We start from the raw sequence: 12353 nt of genomic DNA, 5'->3' as shown, positions 1-12353 counted from the left end.
GTCCCAAATTCCCATTTAACTCGTAAGTTTCGGTATGACCGTATCTGTACTTTGTCACCTGATACAAATTCTCGTGATACTGGTTCATTCGACGAATTTTCATTCATCTCAGTGGTCAGATCTCGTTTCATGAGATCCAATTTGGTTCGGATTTGTCGCCCAAACATGAGTTCAGCTGGACTTTGACCTGTTGTACTGTTCGGTGCCTTTCGATTGTATCAGCAGGCGATCCAACTTCAAATCCAAATCACCAGGCTCATCTGCCATGCAACGCAAACCCTTCTTCAGCATTTGCACATAACGTTCAGCCTGCTCATTACTTGCTGGATGGTATGGCGCCGTGAATTTGTGGCGAATACCATTTTGTTTCGTAAATGTGTCCATCTCGTTTGATCGAAATTGTGGGCCATTGTCGCTAACCATCGTAACTGGAATACCAAACCTAGCAAACGTCCTTCTCAAAATTCGAATCGTAGTTTTCGTGTCAGTATTCCTCGTAGGAAAAATCTCCGGCCACTTACTGTAAGCGTCGACGATCAATAGAAAGTTCGTGTTCATGAATGGCCCAGCATAGTCTATATGAATTCGTTGAAATGGGAACGATGGAAACTCCCACGAATGCACTGGAACTTTGGCGGCTTCCTTCTGAACCAAACAGCAACTTCGACATTTCTTTACCGTCATTTCAATATCGGCATCAATACCATTCCAAAAACAGTAACTACGTGCCATAGCCTTCATCTTCGTCATTCCCAAATGAGCATCGTGTAATTCGTTCAAAACTGTTTGTTGCAGTGATTTTGGGATGACAACGCGCATACCATAGAAAATGCATCCATCGTGCATGTTATACTTCGTTTGTGTTTCGTTCGGGTTCGATGAACTACTCTCCAGTTCGTGGCAAACTTTACGCAATACTTCATCTTTAATAGTTTCTCGTCGAATTTGTTCTCGTGTTACTGGCATGTACTCTATCTGCTTCGTTTAAAATATGCTTGTTTCGTCTTCAGCAATCTTTGTTGGTTCTGGGAAACGTGAAAAATAATCTGCATTTAAATTTTCGTGCGTGCTCCGATACTCTATTGTATAATTGAATTCTGACAAGTATATTGCGTAATTCAGCATTCGCATTGCTGAAAGCGTTGGTAGTGCCTTGTCGGGGTTAAAGATCGTCACTAGCGGCTTATGGTCCGTGCGCAATACAAATTTCCGGCCGTAGCAATATTGGAAAAATTTGTTAATGCCCCAAAAAATTGCGGTTGCTTCCTTATCTATTTGGCTATAATTTTGTTCGCTTTTCGACAATGTTCGGGATGCAAAGGCGATTGGTCTTTCCATTCCATTGGACATCTTATGTGATAACACGGCACCGAGACCAACAGATGATGCATCAGTTTCCACGATCAATGGCAATTTCGGGTCATAGTGCATCAAAACCCGGTCGCTGGTCAATTCTTTTTTTATTATATCAAACGCCTTTTTGCATTTATCTGACCAGATAAATTTAACCTCCTTTCCCAGGAGACTGTTCAACGGTTTTATCTTCGTAGCCAGATCGGGTATAAAACGGTGATAATAATTTATCAAGCCCAAAAATGTACGCAGTTCCTCGACGTTTGTAGGTGTTGTAGCATTGCGTATCGCAGTGGTCTTATCATCCAGAGGATGCAGGCCCCTCGAATCAATTCGATGGCCCAAATACTTCACGTTCGACTTGAAGAATTGGCACTTTTCCTTCTTCAAGTGCAAATCGTTGTCTCGCAGTTTCTTCAGTACGTTTCTTAATCTTTGCATAGTTTCTTCGATCGTTGATCCTTGCACGATTATATCATCAAAGAAACAGGCTACCCCATCCAATTCGTGCAGTAGTTGATCCATAAAGCGCTGCCAGATATTGGGTGCAGTCTTTACTCCGAACATTAATCTATTGACCTTGTAAACCCCTTTTTCAGTACTTATGCTTGCAACATTGCGCTATGTTCGTCAACAGGCATGTGTAGATACGCGCGACTGACATCAAGTGTACAGAAAAATCTTCCCCCGCTCATTTTCGCAAAAATATCTTCGATCCTGGGAATGGGGTACTTGTCATCCTTCAAAAATCGATTCAATGTCACCTTCTAATCCGCACACAAACGAATGGAGTCGTCAGATTTTACAATCGGAACCACAGGTGTTCCCCATTGACTGTGAACAACCTTTTCAATCACGCCCATCGCCTCAAGTCGATCAATTTCAGCGTTCACACGATCTTTCAAGGCATACGGTACTGGTCGAGCTCTCCAAAATTTTGGCGCGGTGTTCTCTAGCATTTGTAAATTGCTCTCCATCGTTGGAATTCGACCTAATTTATCATCGAAAACATCGCCGAATTCCTTCAAAAACGACTTCAACAATTCATCGGAATTTGCTTGCGTGACCGTGACCTCGTGAATTTCTAAGTCATTCAGCGGACGTTTGTGAAGATCCAGGATCCTAATCCACTGTCGGCCGCAAATAGAGTCAACATCATCTCCCACAATAAATAAGCGCCCAATGGTTACTTTGTTTCCAAAACTGATCGTAACATTACATGTGCCCAGTGGCTCAATTATCTCACCAGAGTAAGTCCTCAATCGAGAAGATGTGTCGGATCGAGAGCCCAGGACACACCTTCAAAAAATTTCGGTAAGACATCGTCGAAACTGCTGCCCCCGTGTCCAGTTCAAATTCACAATTGTTCTGTTCCACCTGGATGTTCACCATAAACTTGCCACTCCCTCCGCTTTTTACGCCGTGCATGTGAAAAATATTTCCAATCGTATACATTTCAAATTGATCGTCTTCAACGATGTCATCATTATCTTCGGATTGCGTTACTTGTCGAACTGTTTTAATGTTTCCCCCCTGCATACAAACGGTGGCAATGTGGCCTACCTTCTTACACTTCGCACAAATTTTGTCTTTCATGGAACATCTAAAAGCACGGTGCCCTTCGTGGCCGCATCTGTAACATTTTCCCGTGAAGTCAAATCTTGTAGTTTCTGTCGACGATGTCGGGTTAACTTTTTGTCGGCCTCCGTACGCTTTCCATTGTTCGTTGCTCCTTCACTGCATTAACAGGCTCACTATGGGTTTGCTGGCTTCTCTGGATTTCTCTGCTTTCAATTTTTGATGTGTTAATCGCTGTCGCCTCCCGTACAATTTCGTCGAACTTTGTGTCCTCTTTTAGACGCAACAACTCCTGCCGAATATCGTCGTCACGTAATCCACGAATAAATTGTGTCCGCAAATGTGTCTCGATGGTCGATTTTCCACAATCGGTACCTACATGTAAAAGAGCAATTGATGGAGAGGCGTTTCAATTCTTCAATAAACTTCATGATAGACTCTCATTCTGTATTCGCACTGCGAAGCGATGTTGCTGTGCAAATACGTTCGGCTTCGGGCTCAAATGTGTCCTCAACAAGTTAATTAATACGTCGTAGGTTTTTGCCTTTGGCTTTTCCGGAACTGTCAAATTTGTGAGCGTTTGGAATACTGACGGCGGAATAAGTTCAAGCAGCATTCCCACCTTTTCCTTATCCTCTGCGATTTCTTTTCTTTCTAAATAGTTTTCTAATCGATCGATAAAGTTTTCCATCGTTTCGTTTGTCTCATCGTAGGAGTGAAAATGTACCTTCCGTTTTGGAATTGCATTTCCTGTTCCCGTGGAATTTCGTTGCGTTTCATGTAAATCTTGTAAAACATTACAAATTCGGTCCAAAACGTTCTCGAGTTTTGATCCCATCTCCGTCGCCATTTTTATATATTCACGTCTAATGAAATAAGTTGCAAGTTGTTACTTTTTCGTTCTATTCAATTCGTAATAAAAATAATTACATCTCGAAAAATTAGAGCGATGCCAACTATGCATTATACGTATCATTAATTCAGAGACATAACAGCGTTAATATTTTAACTATTCGTTTATGTCTTCCTTTTTTGTTACCATATTTAACGCACAACCTGCGTAATGGGGTATTTCCTTCATCCTTGAAACCAGCTATTGTTGTCCCTATACGCAAAACCTCAGAGGTAACTGACTTTAAACATATTCGTCCCATTAGTGTTTTGCCCGTACTCTCCAAGGTGCTGGAAAAAATTATGCTTACTCAGTTTCAAGAACATATATCAAAATATAATACACTTCCGGAGTGCCAATCTGGCTTTAGACCTAACCACAGCTGCACTACTGCGCTGTTAAAGATAACTGATGACATATTAACGGCTAGTGATCTCGGCAAGTTGTCACTTTTGGTGCTATTAGACTTTACCATAGCATTCGATACGCTGAACCACCAACTCCTCGTTTCAATTAATACTAGATACATCGGGATGTCAGACATATCCGTACAAATGCTCAACAATTACCGATCGTTCAGGACGCAAGCTGTGAAATATGAAAATCAAATGTCTTCTGTCTTATAATTGGAGATTTATCGTAATTAGAATAAAACCAAACACGATATCCTATCATTTATTCTGGTCAACTCACCAGTGGCGTAACATACATATCTATAACATGCCCCCTTTTTTTTTTACTGAGTATAAGTAACTTAAAACTATTGATAAACAAAATCCTTAAATCTAAGTGGTTTAATATTCCGTTTGGGCCTGTCTGATACATTCATATTTAACGACTTTTTAGGTGTTGGGACACTGGTTTTTGGAGTTAGAACACAGGATGCTGGCTTTTCCTTATTCATTTGATTTTGCTCCTTCGGAACACAGGATGTTCGCATTTCCTTATGAATCAGATTTTCCTCCTTTTCCAAATCTTGTATAATAATAATAATAATAATAGTGCCTTTATTGCAGTGAAAAGAGTTCTTTGTAGTACATAAATATGTAGAGGCGAAGTTCACCGAATGCTGCTCTTCCACTTAACCTCTAGGTTTAAATACAAAAAGTAAACTTAGCAACGTCAAACATATATTACATTTGCAGTACATGTGTGCGAGTCGAGGTGCGAGTCTTTAATGGGGTAATAAACAATATAGAACCATAATGTAGATAGCTAAAATTTCAAAAAGTACACACAGATAAAATTTAAAATAAAAAAAAACAAAATAAAATAAAATTTGGATCCCGGTGAAACGCATTGCTAACAGAGGCTATTATTTTGGTTATCCAGAAGATATGACTTTAGTTGTTTTTTGAACCTCACTCCGTCTAATTCTCTTAATTTGGCGGGGATATTGTTCCAACTTACCGCGATGTTGTACGAAAAAGATCGTCTTAACATGGAGGTGTTATGTTTGGGGGTTGTTAATAATCCACGAAATCTTAGATTTAGATTATGTGTATCAGTCCTAAAAGTTATTTTGTAATATAAATACGGAGGGGATTGTGACTTAATAATTTTATTATATAGACATAAAGAGTTCAAATCACGTCTATTTCTCATGTTAAGCCAATTGGCACTAATAAGTTTATTAGAAATGCTATGAACAGTTCTGGGCACGCCATATATCAGCCTCAAACAAGCATTTTGGAGACGTTGAATACGTTGTGTGTCCCTCTGGTCTAAACAGGGTCCATATATTACATCACAATAATTTAAGTGCGATAAGACCAAAGATTCACATAACGTTTTCCTAAGGCTTGAATTGAGAAAGTCCTTATTTTGATAAATTAGGCGTAGGTAATGAAAACCATTTTTAATACATTGATTAACGTGAGATTTAAACCTTAAATTGCTATCAATAACTAATCCTAAGTTTCTGATCTTTTGGCATACTTCCAGATTCCTACCCTGAACGTTAATCTTTACATGTGGAAGCGTTTCTTTATAAAAGTATTCACTGCATAGCAACATCACTTTGGACTTTTGCGGGTTTATGTTTAACGAATGTAATTCCACTAAATGCACAAACGATTGCAGATTTCTGTTTATTATATCGCACGCTTGCTTAACGTCACGTGGAGGAAAAGAATAATACATTTGGGTATCGTCTGCGTACATGTGCATGCGCAGGTCCTTGATACAGCCTCCAATGCTTGACGTATAAATCGCAAACAAAGTAGGTCCTAGAATGGATCCTTGCGGAACACCGCTGGTGATATGCACATATTTGGATTTATTATTCTTGTAGACTACGGCCTGTTTACGATTAGTCAAATAACTCTCAATGAGTGAAATTGATTGAAGGGACAAACCACAGTGTTTGAGAATGACCAACAGCAAAGCGTGGTCAAGAGTGTCAAATGCTTTTGAAAAATCAAGCAGAACTAGGATTGTGGCAAGTTGTTTATCTATTGCTGAGAAAATATCGTCGGTGATTTTAAGTAGCGCAGTGACTGAACTATAACCCGTTCGAAATCCTGATTGGTGTTCAGGCAAAATATTGTGAGTTGTTAAGTAGCTTCTTAATTGTGTATCCATAATACGTTCCATGACTTTAGACAGCACTGGAAGAATCGAAATTGGCCTAAGGTCTTTGTAATCGGAAGCGTTATGAATCTTTTTTAGAGGTAAGACATGTGAAATTTTCCAATCAAGGGGAAACTGAGAACTCCTAAAGCTGAAGTTAATAACGTGCGTAAGTATAGGTAATAAGTGCGGTAAACAAAGTGTTACCATGGTGAGATTAAGTCCATCATGACCCACACAGTTGGATTTAATTAACATTATCGCCTTAAGGACATCAGACTCTGTGACTGAATGAAAGTTAAACTGTGTATCGGCACCATCGATATTGGAACGTTGCCTATAATAATGGGCGATATCATTCTGACTTACTTGAAACTTAGGAACTGACCGTAAAAAGTAATCATTTATTGCATCAACGTCTTCCAAGTGTTCAGGCAGGGTTAACTTATCTTTGGATATTGTAGTAACACAATTTTTCAGATCTTTCCAAATTTGTTTTGTACGTTTCTTACGAGAGAGCTCATCGTAGTAATTTTTTTTGACACGCCTACACAATGTGGTAACTTGCTAACTTCATTCCGTAGTTGGTTGTACTGAATTTTGTTATGAAGAGTTTTATTTTCTTTGTAAAGTTTAAAAGCAAAGTCCCGCTGCTGCATGAGGAATTTGACGTTGTCGTTTAGCCAAGGAGCCGGTAATTTCGTTATAAGGCTCTTTTTAAAGGGTGCGTGCTTATTAAATAAGTCATTGAGAGAGGTATTTAAAAAGTTTACTTTAGCATTGATATCAGCATAGTAGTAAATGTTATTCCATGGAATTGATCTTAAGTCTGAATTAAATTGATCAATATTTATACTTTTTAAGTTACGATACCTTTTAATTACTTGTTTAGGCTTTGAGTGACTATAATTTATGGTGCAAAAAATACTTTCGTGATCAGCTATGCGACTAGCCCCCATAATTCCAGAATCTACCACAGTGATTGTTTTGCTGCACAGAATGAGATCAATTGTAGATGCACTGTGAGTTGGAATTTCAATTAACTGCTTCAGATTGAAGCTCTCACATAAAGACATCAGTTCAGAGGTAGGTTTCTGAAGGATATCACTGTAATCAATGTTGAAATCACCTAACACTAGCAAGTTTTCTGACAGAATGGAATTTTCTAATAAGGAATTATAGAGTCCTGACAAGAACGTATCATAAAATCTACGATGTGGATTATAGACAACTCCAATCACCAAAACAGTACCTTTACTTTTAAGCTTGATCCACAATTGTTCTATGTCATACTCACTTTCTATAATTGAATATTTCAGATGATCTTTAATGTAAATAGCAACTCCTCCTCCATGCTCCTGACGATCTCTCCTCAGTACATTGTAATTAGCAATATGAACGTGAGATGAATCTATTGCTTCATGTAACCATGTTTCACTTATTAGAACGATATCTGGTTCATTTTCTAAAACAAACTCTTTAAATTGCGTAATCTTCCCCATTAAAGAACGGACATTGACATGAACAATAAATAAACTATTAACACAAGTATCTTTTGTATTCATAAATTAAAATTGACACTATAAAAAATGTTACACGAAAGAAAAAGGATTGTACGGAAAAATGTACTTCGGTGGGTACTTACAGTTCACTATGTGCTCCCCTTTTCCGCAAAAAAAGAAAAATTAACTAAACTAAGAAGTGTTACCTAAGGAGGCTCCTAAAAAAAGAACGATTGGATTATACATACAAAATACTGAATGGAACTATACCTATACAAAACTTAGTTATCTATTGATAATGATAAACAAAATAAATTTTCTGATATGGTAATAAAAATAAACAAAAATCCCATGCATGCAGAATACAAGTATAAACTACGTTAAAAACTATCTTCTCGTTTCTAAAGCCCTAAAAACAGTGGAAAAAAATATATATAAGGTATCAGAATATTTCGTTCCAATAAAAAACTAAATTTGTCACTTGGGAAAATCACTAGCCGTTTGAATGGAAACTTTTTTATTTTTATAATTCACCATCACGCGTCCGTCGTACGACCATACGTTGTGTCCGCCATATCTGGATGCTGCTTCTTGCAGGAGGCTTAGCCGCGACTTGGTCAAATCTTCCTTGATTGAGTAATGAGTACCTTTGAGTAGCTTTTTCTTCTTGAATACTTCCGCTCGCAGTCTGTATGAAACGAACTTTATCAAAATAGCTCTCGATTTCCCATCTCGAGGCAAGCCAACTCGATGACTTCGGTCGATGTCACGAAGTTCAATATTGACGTTTAGTTTTTGTTGAATTACTTCTATCGCTAGTTGGTCGGGATTTTCATTGGAACATTCCTTTATACCAAAAAGACGCAAATTGTTCCTCCTCGAGTACTGCTCAAGTGCATCTAATCTTGCATCTACTTGAATGGAATGCTGTTGACGTTCAAACACCATATCTTTAATTTCACTTACAGTGGCTAGAATGGCTGAAAACTTGCTTTCCACTGTATGTTCAATTATTGGAAGAAAAGTGGATTTCAGTTTTTCACAAATTTTGTTTATAAATTCGTCAGAATCGTCGCTTGCGGGTTGTACGCTTGATCCTTGCCGAGTATTTGGCATCGTTGATAATGATAACTTAACTTATTGTTACCAAGGTTAACTCCAGAAAAATTCGTAAATATCGATTTTTAGCTACAAACACAGGCGAATTTAAGTTTCAATATTTACCCCACGGTCCACCACTTATGTTTCACAAATAGTTCCAAATTTGCACTTATATTACCACCAATTAACAAATTATTTGGAGGAGCACCAGTAAACGCGCGTGTTTAGCTCGACGTGCGCATATTAGTATTCAAGATAGATGTTGCCCTAGCTTTTAAATTCACGGACATATTTTGTTCCTCCGGTATCAATCTCATAGGCTCTTTCTGTTAGCTGGCGACTAACTGTAGCGGGTTGCCATCGTTTATCTGTATCAGGTTTGAGTTGGACCTGTACCCCCTCGCCTATATTAAGCTGTGGGAGATCCTTCCCCTTCTGGAACTTTAGGTACATATTTCGAAACATTTGACGGTATTCCTGTTCTGGTAGGTCGTGACATCAACCTTCCAACACAGGACTATATCTTATTTTGTTGAGAGTGTTCCTGTGATGCAGAAGCACCCACCAGAGCTCTTCATCACTTTGCTCCGATTTTTTGATTAAATTCTTAGCTATCTTAACAGCTGCTTCGGCTTTACCGTTACCTTGTTGATGATAAGGAGCCCATTCAAAAATTATGGACAATTCAAAATGGTCAGCTGACTTCACGCACGAAATTAAAGCACAAACGACGGGTTTAATTGCAATCGTTTGTGCTTCGTTTGTGCTCGTTTGTGCCGTATAACAAAAGTCAGCAAAACCAACCATACAAAAATTATGGGCAATTCAAAATGGTCAGCTGACTTCACGGACGAAAATGAAAGCGCAAACGGGGGCTTCAGGTACAATTGTTTGAGTTTAGTTTTTGCCGGTATGTCCGATATAATAAGTCTTTAAGAGAACCTGTAATACCTACACAATTATAGATATAATGCATGCACAAAGTTGCAGCACACCTAACATAAGATGCACGAATTCAAACAGCTGTAGATTTAACCATAGTGTAAAGACTTACTTATTTAACGTATCTAAGTAATTGCACATAATATATAACTGTATGTAAAGTTTTATGAAGAAATACAATACAATATTTTGCTTTTCCATTAAATAGTGTTAACGATTTATAGGAGTGTAGGTAAAAGAAGTCCTATTTGGGGTTATGCTTAAATTTTCCAAAGGCTGTGCTAAAATGTTCTAATTATTACGATTCTGATAGAGATTTATAATATACGTACCGTCAAATAGTTAAAGTTAATAAGTTGAAACAATACTGCTGTTTAAATGTTTAAACTTATTTAGGTAATATATAGTCACAATTTACTGCTTTTCATTTCAGACTTTTACTACATTAGATATGCCAAAATTTTACCACTATTGTTTCAACTTATTAGCTTTAACTATTTGACGGTACTTATATTATAAATCTATAAAACGTTTTACCACACCCTGATGATGGCCATAGGCCTAAATCGGTAGCTTTAGAAAATATAAGCATAACGCCAAGTTTGATTTCTTATTACCTACACTACACTCCTATAATAAAGAAATAAATTCAAAAAAATATGGAAAACTTTATAAAGAAAAGATGTTAACGATTTCCGACTTAAGGTGGCGCTTACAAAAAGTACAAAAGTACACTTTCGATTTCCTCAATAACAAATTTGTAGAATCGGAGTTCGTGAATTGTCAATGTAGGTCAAAAAAAATAAAGAAGACTTGCATGAAATTCAATATGCGCATGGCTTTAGCCATATAAAACGCAATTCCAAAAGTTGAGCCTAATCGATCAGCATTCACAGTGCCCTTTGCGCATCTCGACCATTTACAAACCGAATTTCAAACTTTCTTATTTATGGAGGTATTTAAATGAAATTTGATACATAGCCACTTGGAATAAAAGCAAATGTAGCGCCAGTTTCCAAATTTGGTTTTGCACATACTATACCTAGTCATACCCAGGACCTCGTTTTCTATATTTGTTTACACGTTTCTTTATTTTTCAAAATAGGTTAGAGTGTGGAACAAACAATTAAAATTATTTAAAAAAACGTTATTAGGATTCTCCGTAGCCTTTACAACAACCACATTTATCAGTTCATTTGATATCTTTCTTAGTTAAAAAAAATAATACTCAGGCATTGTACGTTTTCCAAGATGTGTAATAACCTTTCCAAAGACGATCAGAAATTGAGTATTGTTTTGTCAGATTCTTAGGTCAGTATGGGTTGTGCATAAGGGGGTTGTTGGCCTGGTGGGTTACTTTAAAAATCAGCCATTTGATATTTAAAGAAACAATATTTTTTATTTTTTTGATCTCTTTAATAAAAAAAAAAGTTTTTAAAGGTCTGCCTTATTGTATATTAAACAGCGGTTATTAATTAGAATGCATTGTTGAAGATATATTCAATTACTTTTTTATTTTCAAATTTGTTAAAGGGCTATTAAATTATACAAAACTAGACGGCGGAAGCACTATTACAAACATTTGAAAAAAAAAAATTAATTCGAATAGAGTATAGGGACCCTAACGAAACGTTTCCGACTCTCAGGTTATTTTTTTTTGTGTAGTAGATATACATACCTACAAGATATACACGTTAATTGATTTTAAAATCTTCATTATTAAATAAATGTTATCATATTATATTACGTATAATAAAACGAGGTAGCGTGATTATGATGTCACAATGATAACACTATTAAGAAAATAATTACCGATCTAATAATATTGAAATATAAGAATGAACGTTATCGCACTACTTGTTTCAAAACTTCTGAACGAATACCATGCAAGTTTAGTGGTGAGAAGAAAAACTGTAAAAGCTGGCGTCGACTAGAATCGACGAGTCAACTAGAATGGAATTGCAAAAATCAAAATTAAATTTCAGAATTTTTGCATCAAATTCATGTGTTGGCCATTGAGATAATGCTATTAATTTTGTTTCCAATGATCTTGGTACATGAATAAGAATAACCATTTTCACATGTTTTGCTCAAAGTCCATGTGGTCGCCAAACATGCATCAAATTCATGTGTTGGTCATTGAGACGATGCATCATGCTGTTGAACTTTTTCCCATCGATCTCAGTGCAAGAATAACGATTTTGACATGTTTTGATCAAAATCCATGTGGCATCAGAAAAATAATTTAACATCTTTGAATCACACACATGCGGTTATCAAATGTGCACGTGATGTACTCTTTCAGCACCAAGATAATGCGTTTGAAAGCTTTTACAACTCCAAATTCATGTGTAAAGAATAATTTTGGGTACATTTTGTTCTAATATTGAATTATTACACTTCTAAGAGGCATA

The 12353-nt window shown here is 36.9% G+C and overlaps 1 protein-coding gene across 1 annotated transcript; it reads right to left on the bottom strand.

The window, feature by feature from the left end:
* Positions 1 to 171: 171 nt before the first annotated feature.
* On the bottom strand, positions 172 to 966 carry LOC116179460 (uncharacterized protein K02A2.6-like). Its single transcript, XM_031499252.1, has one exon. The coding sequence runs from the start codon at positions 964 to 966 to the stop codon at positions 172 to 174; it is 795 nt and encodes a 264-aa protein (XP_031355112.1).
* Positions 967 to 12353: the final 11387 nt, after the last annotated feature.

The sequence above is a fragment of the Photinus pyralis genome, unplaced genomic scaffold, assembly GCF_008802855.1.
Source record: "Photinus pyralis isolate 1611_PpyrPB1 unplaced genomic scaffold, Ppyr1.3 Ppyr1.4_LG8, whole genome shotgun sequence".
Classification (NCBI taxonomy): domain Eukaryota; kingdom Metazoa; phylum Arthropoda; class Insecta; order Coleoptera; family Lampyridae; genus Photinus; species Photinus pyralis.
This window is presented reverse-complemented; position numbering and strand designations above follow the sequence as displayed.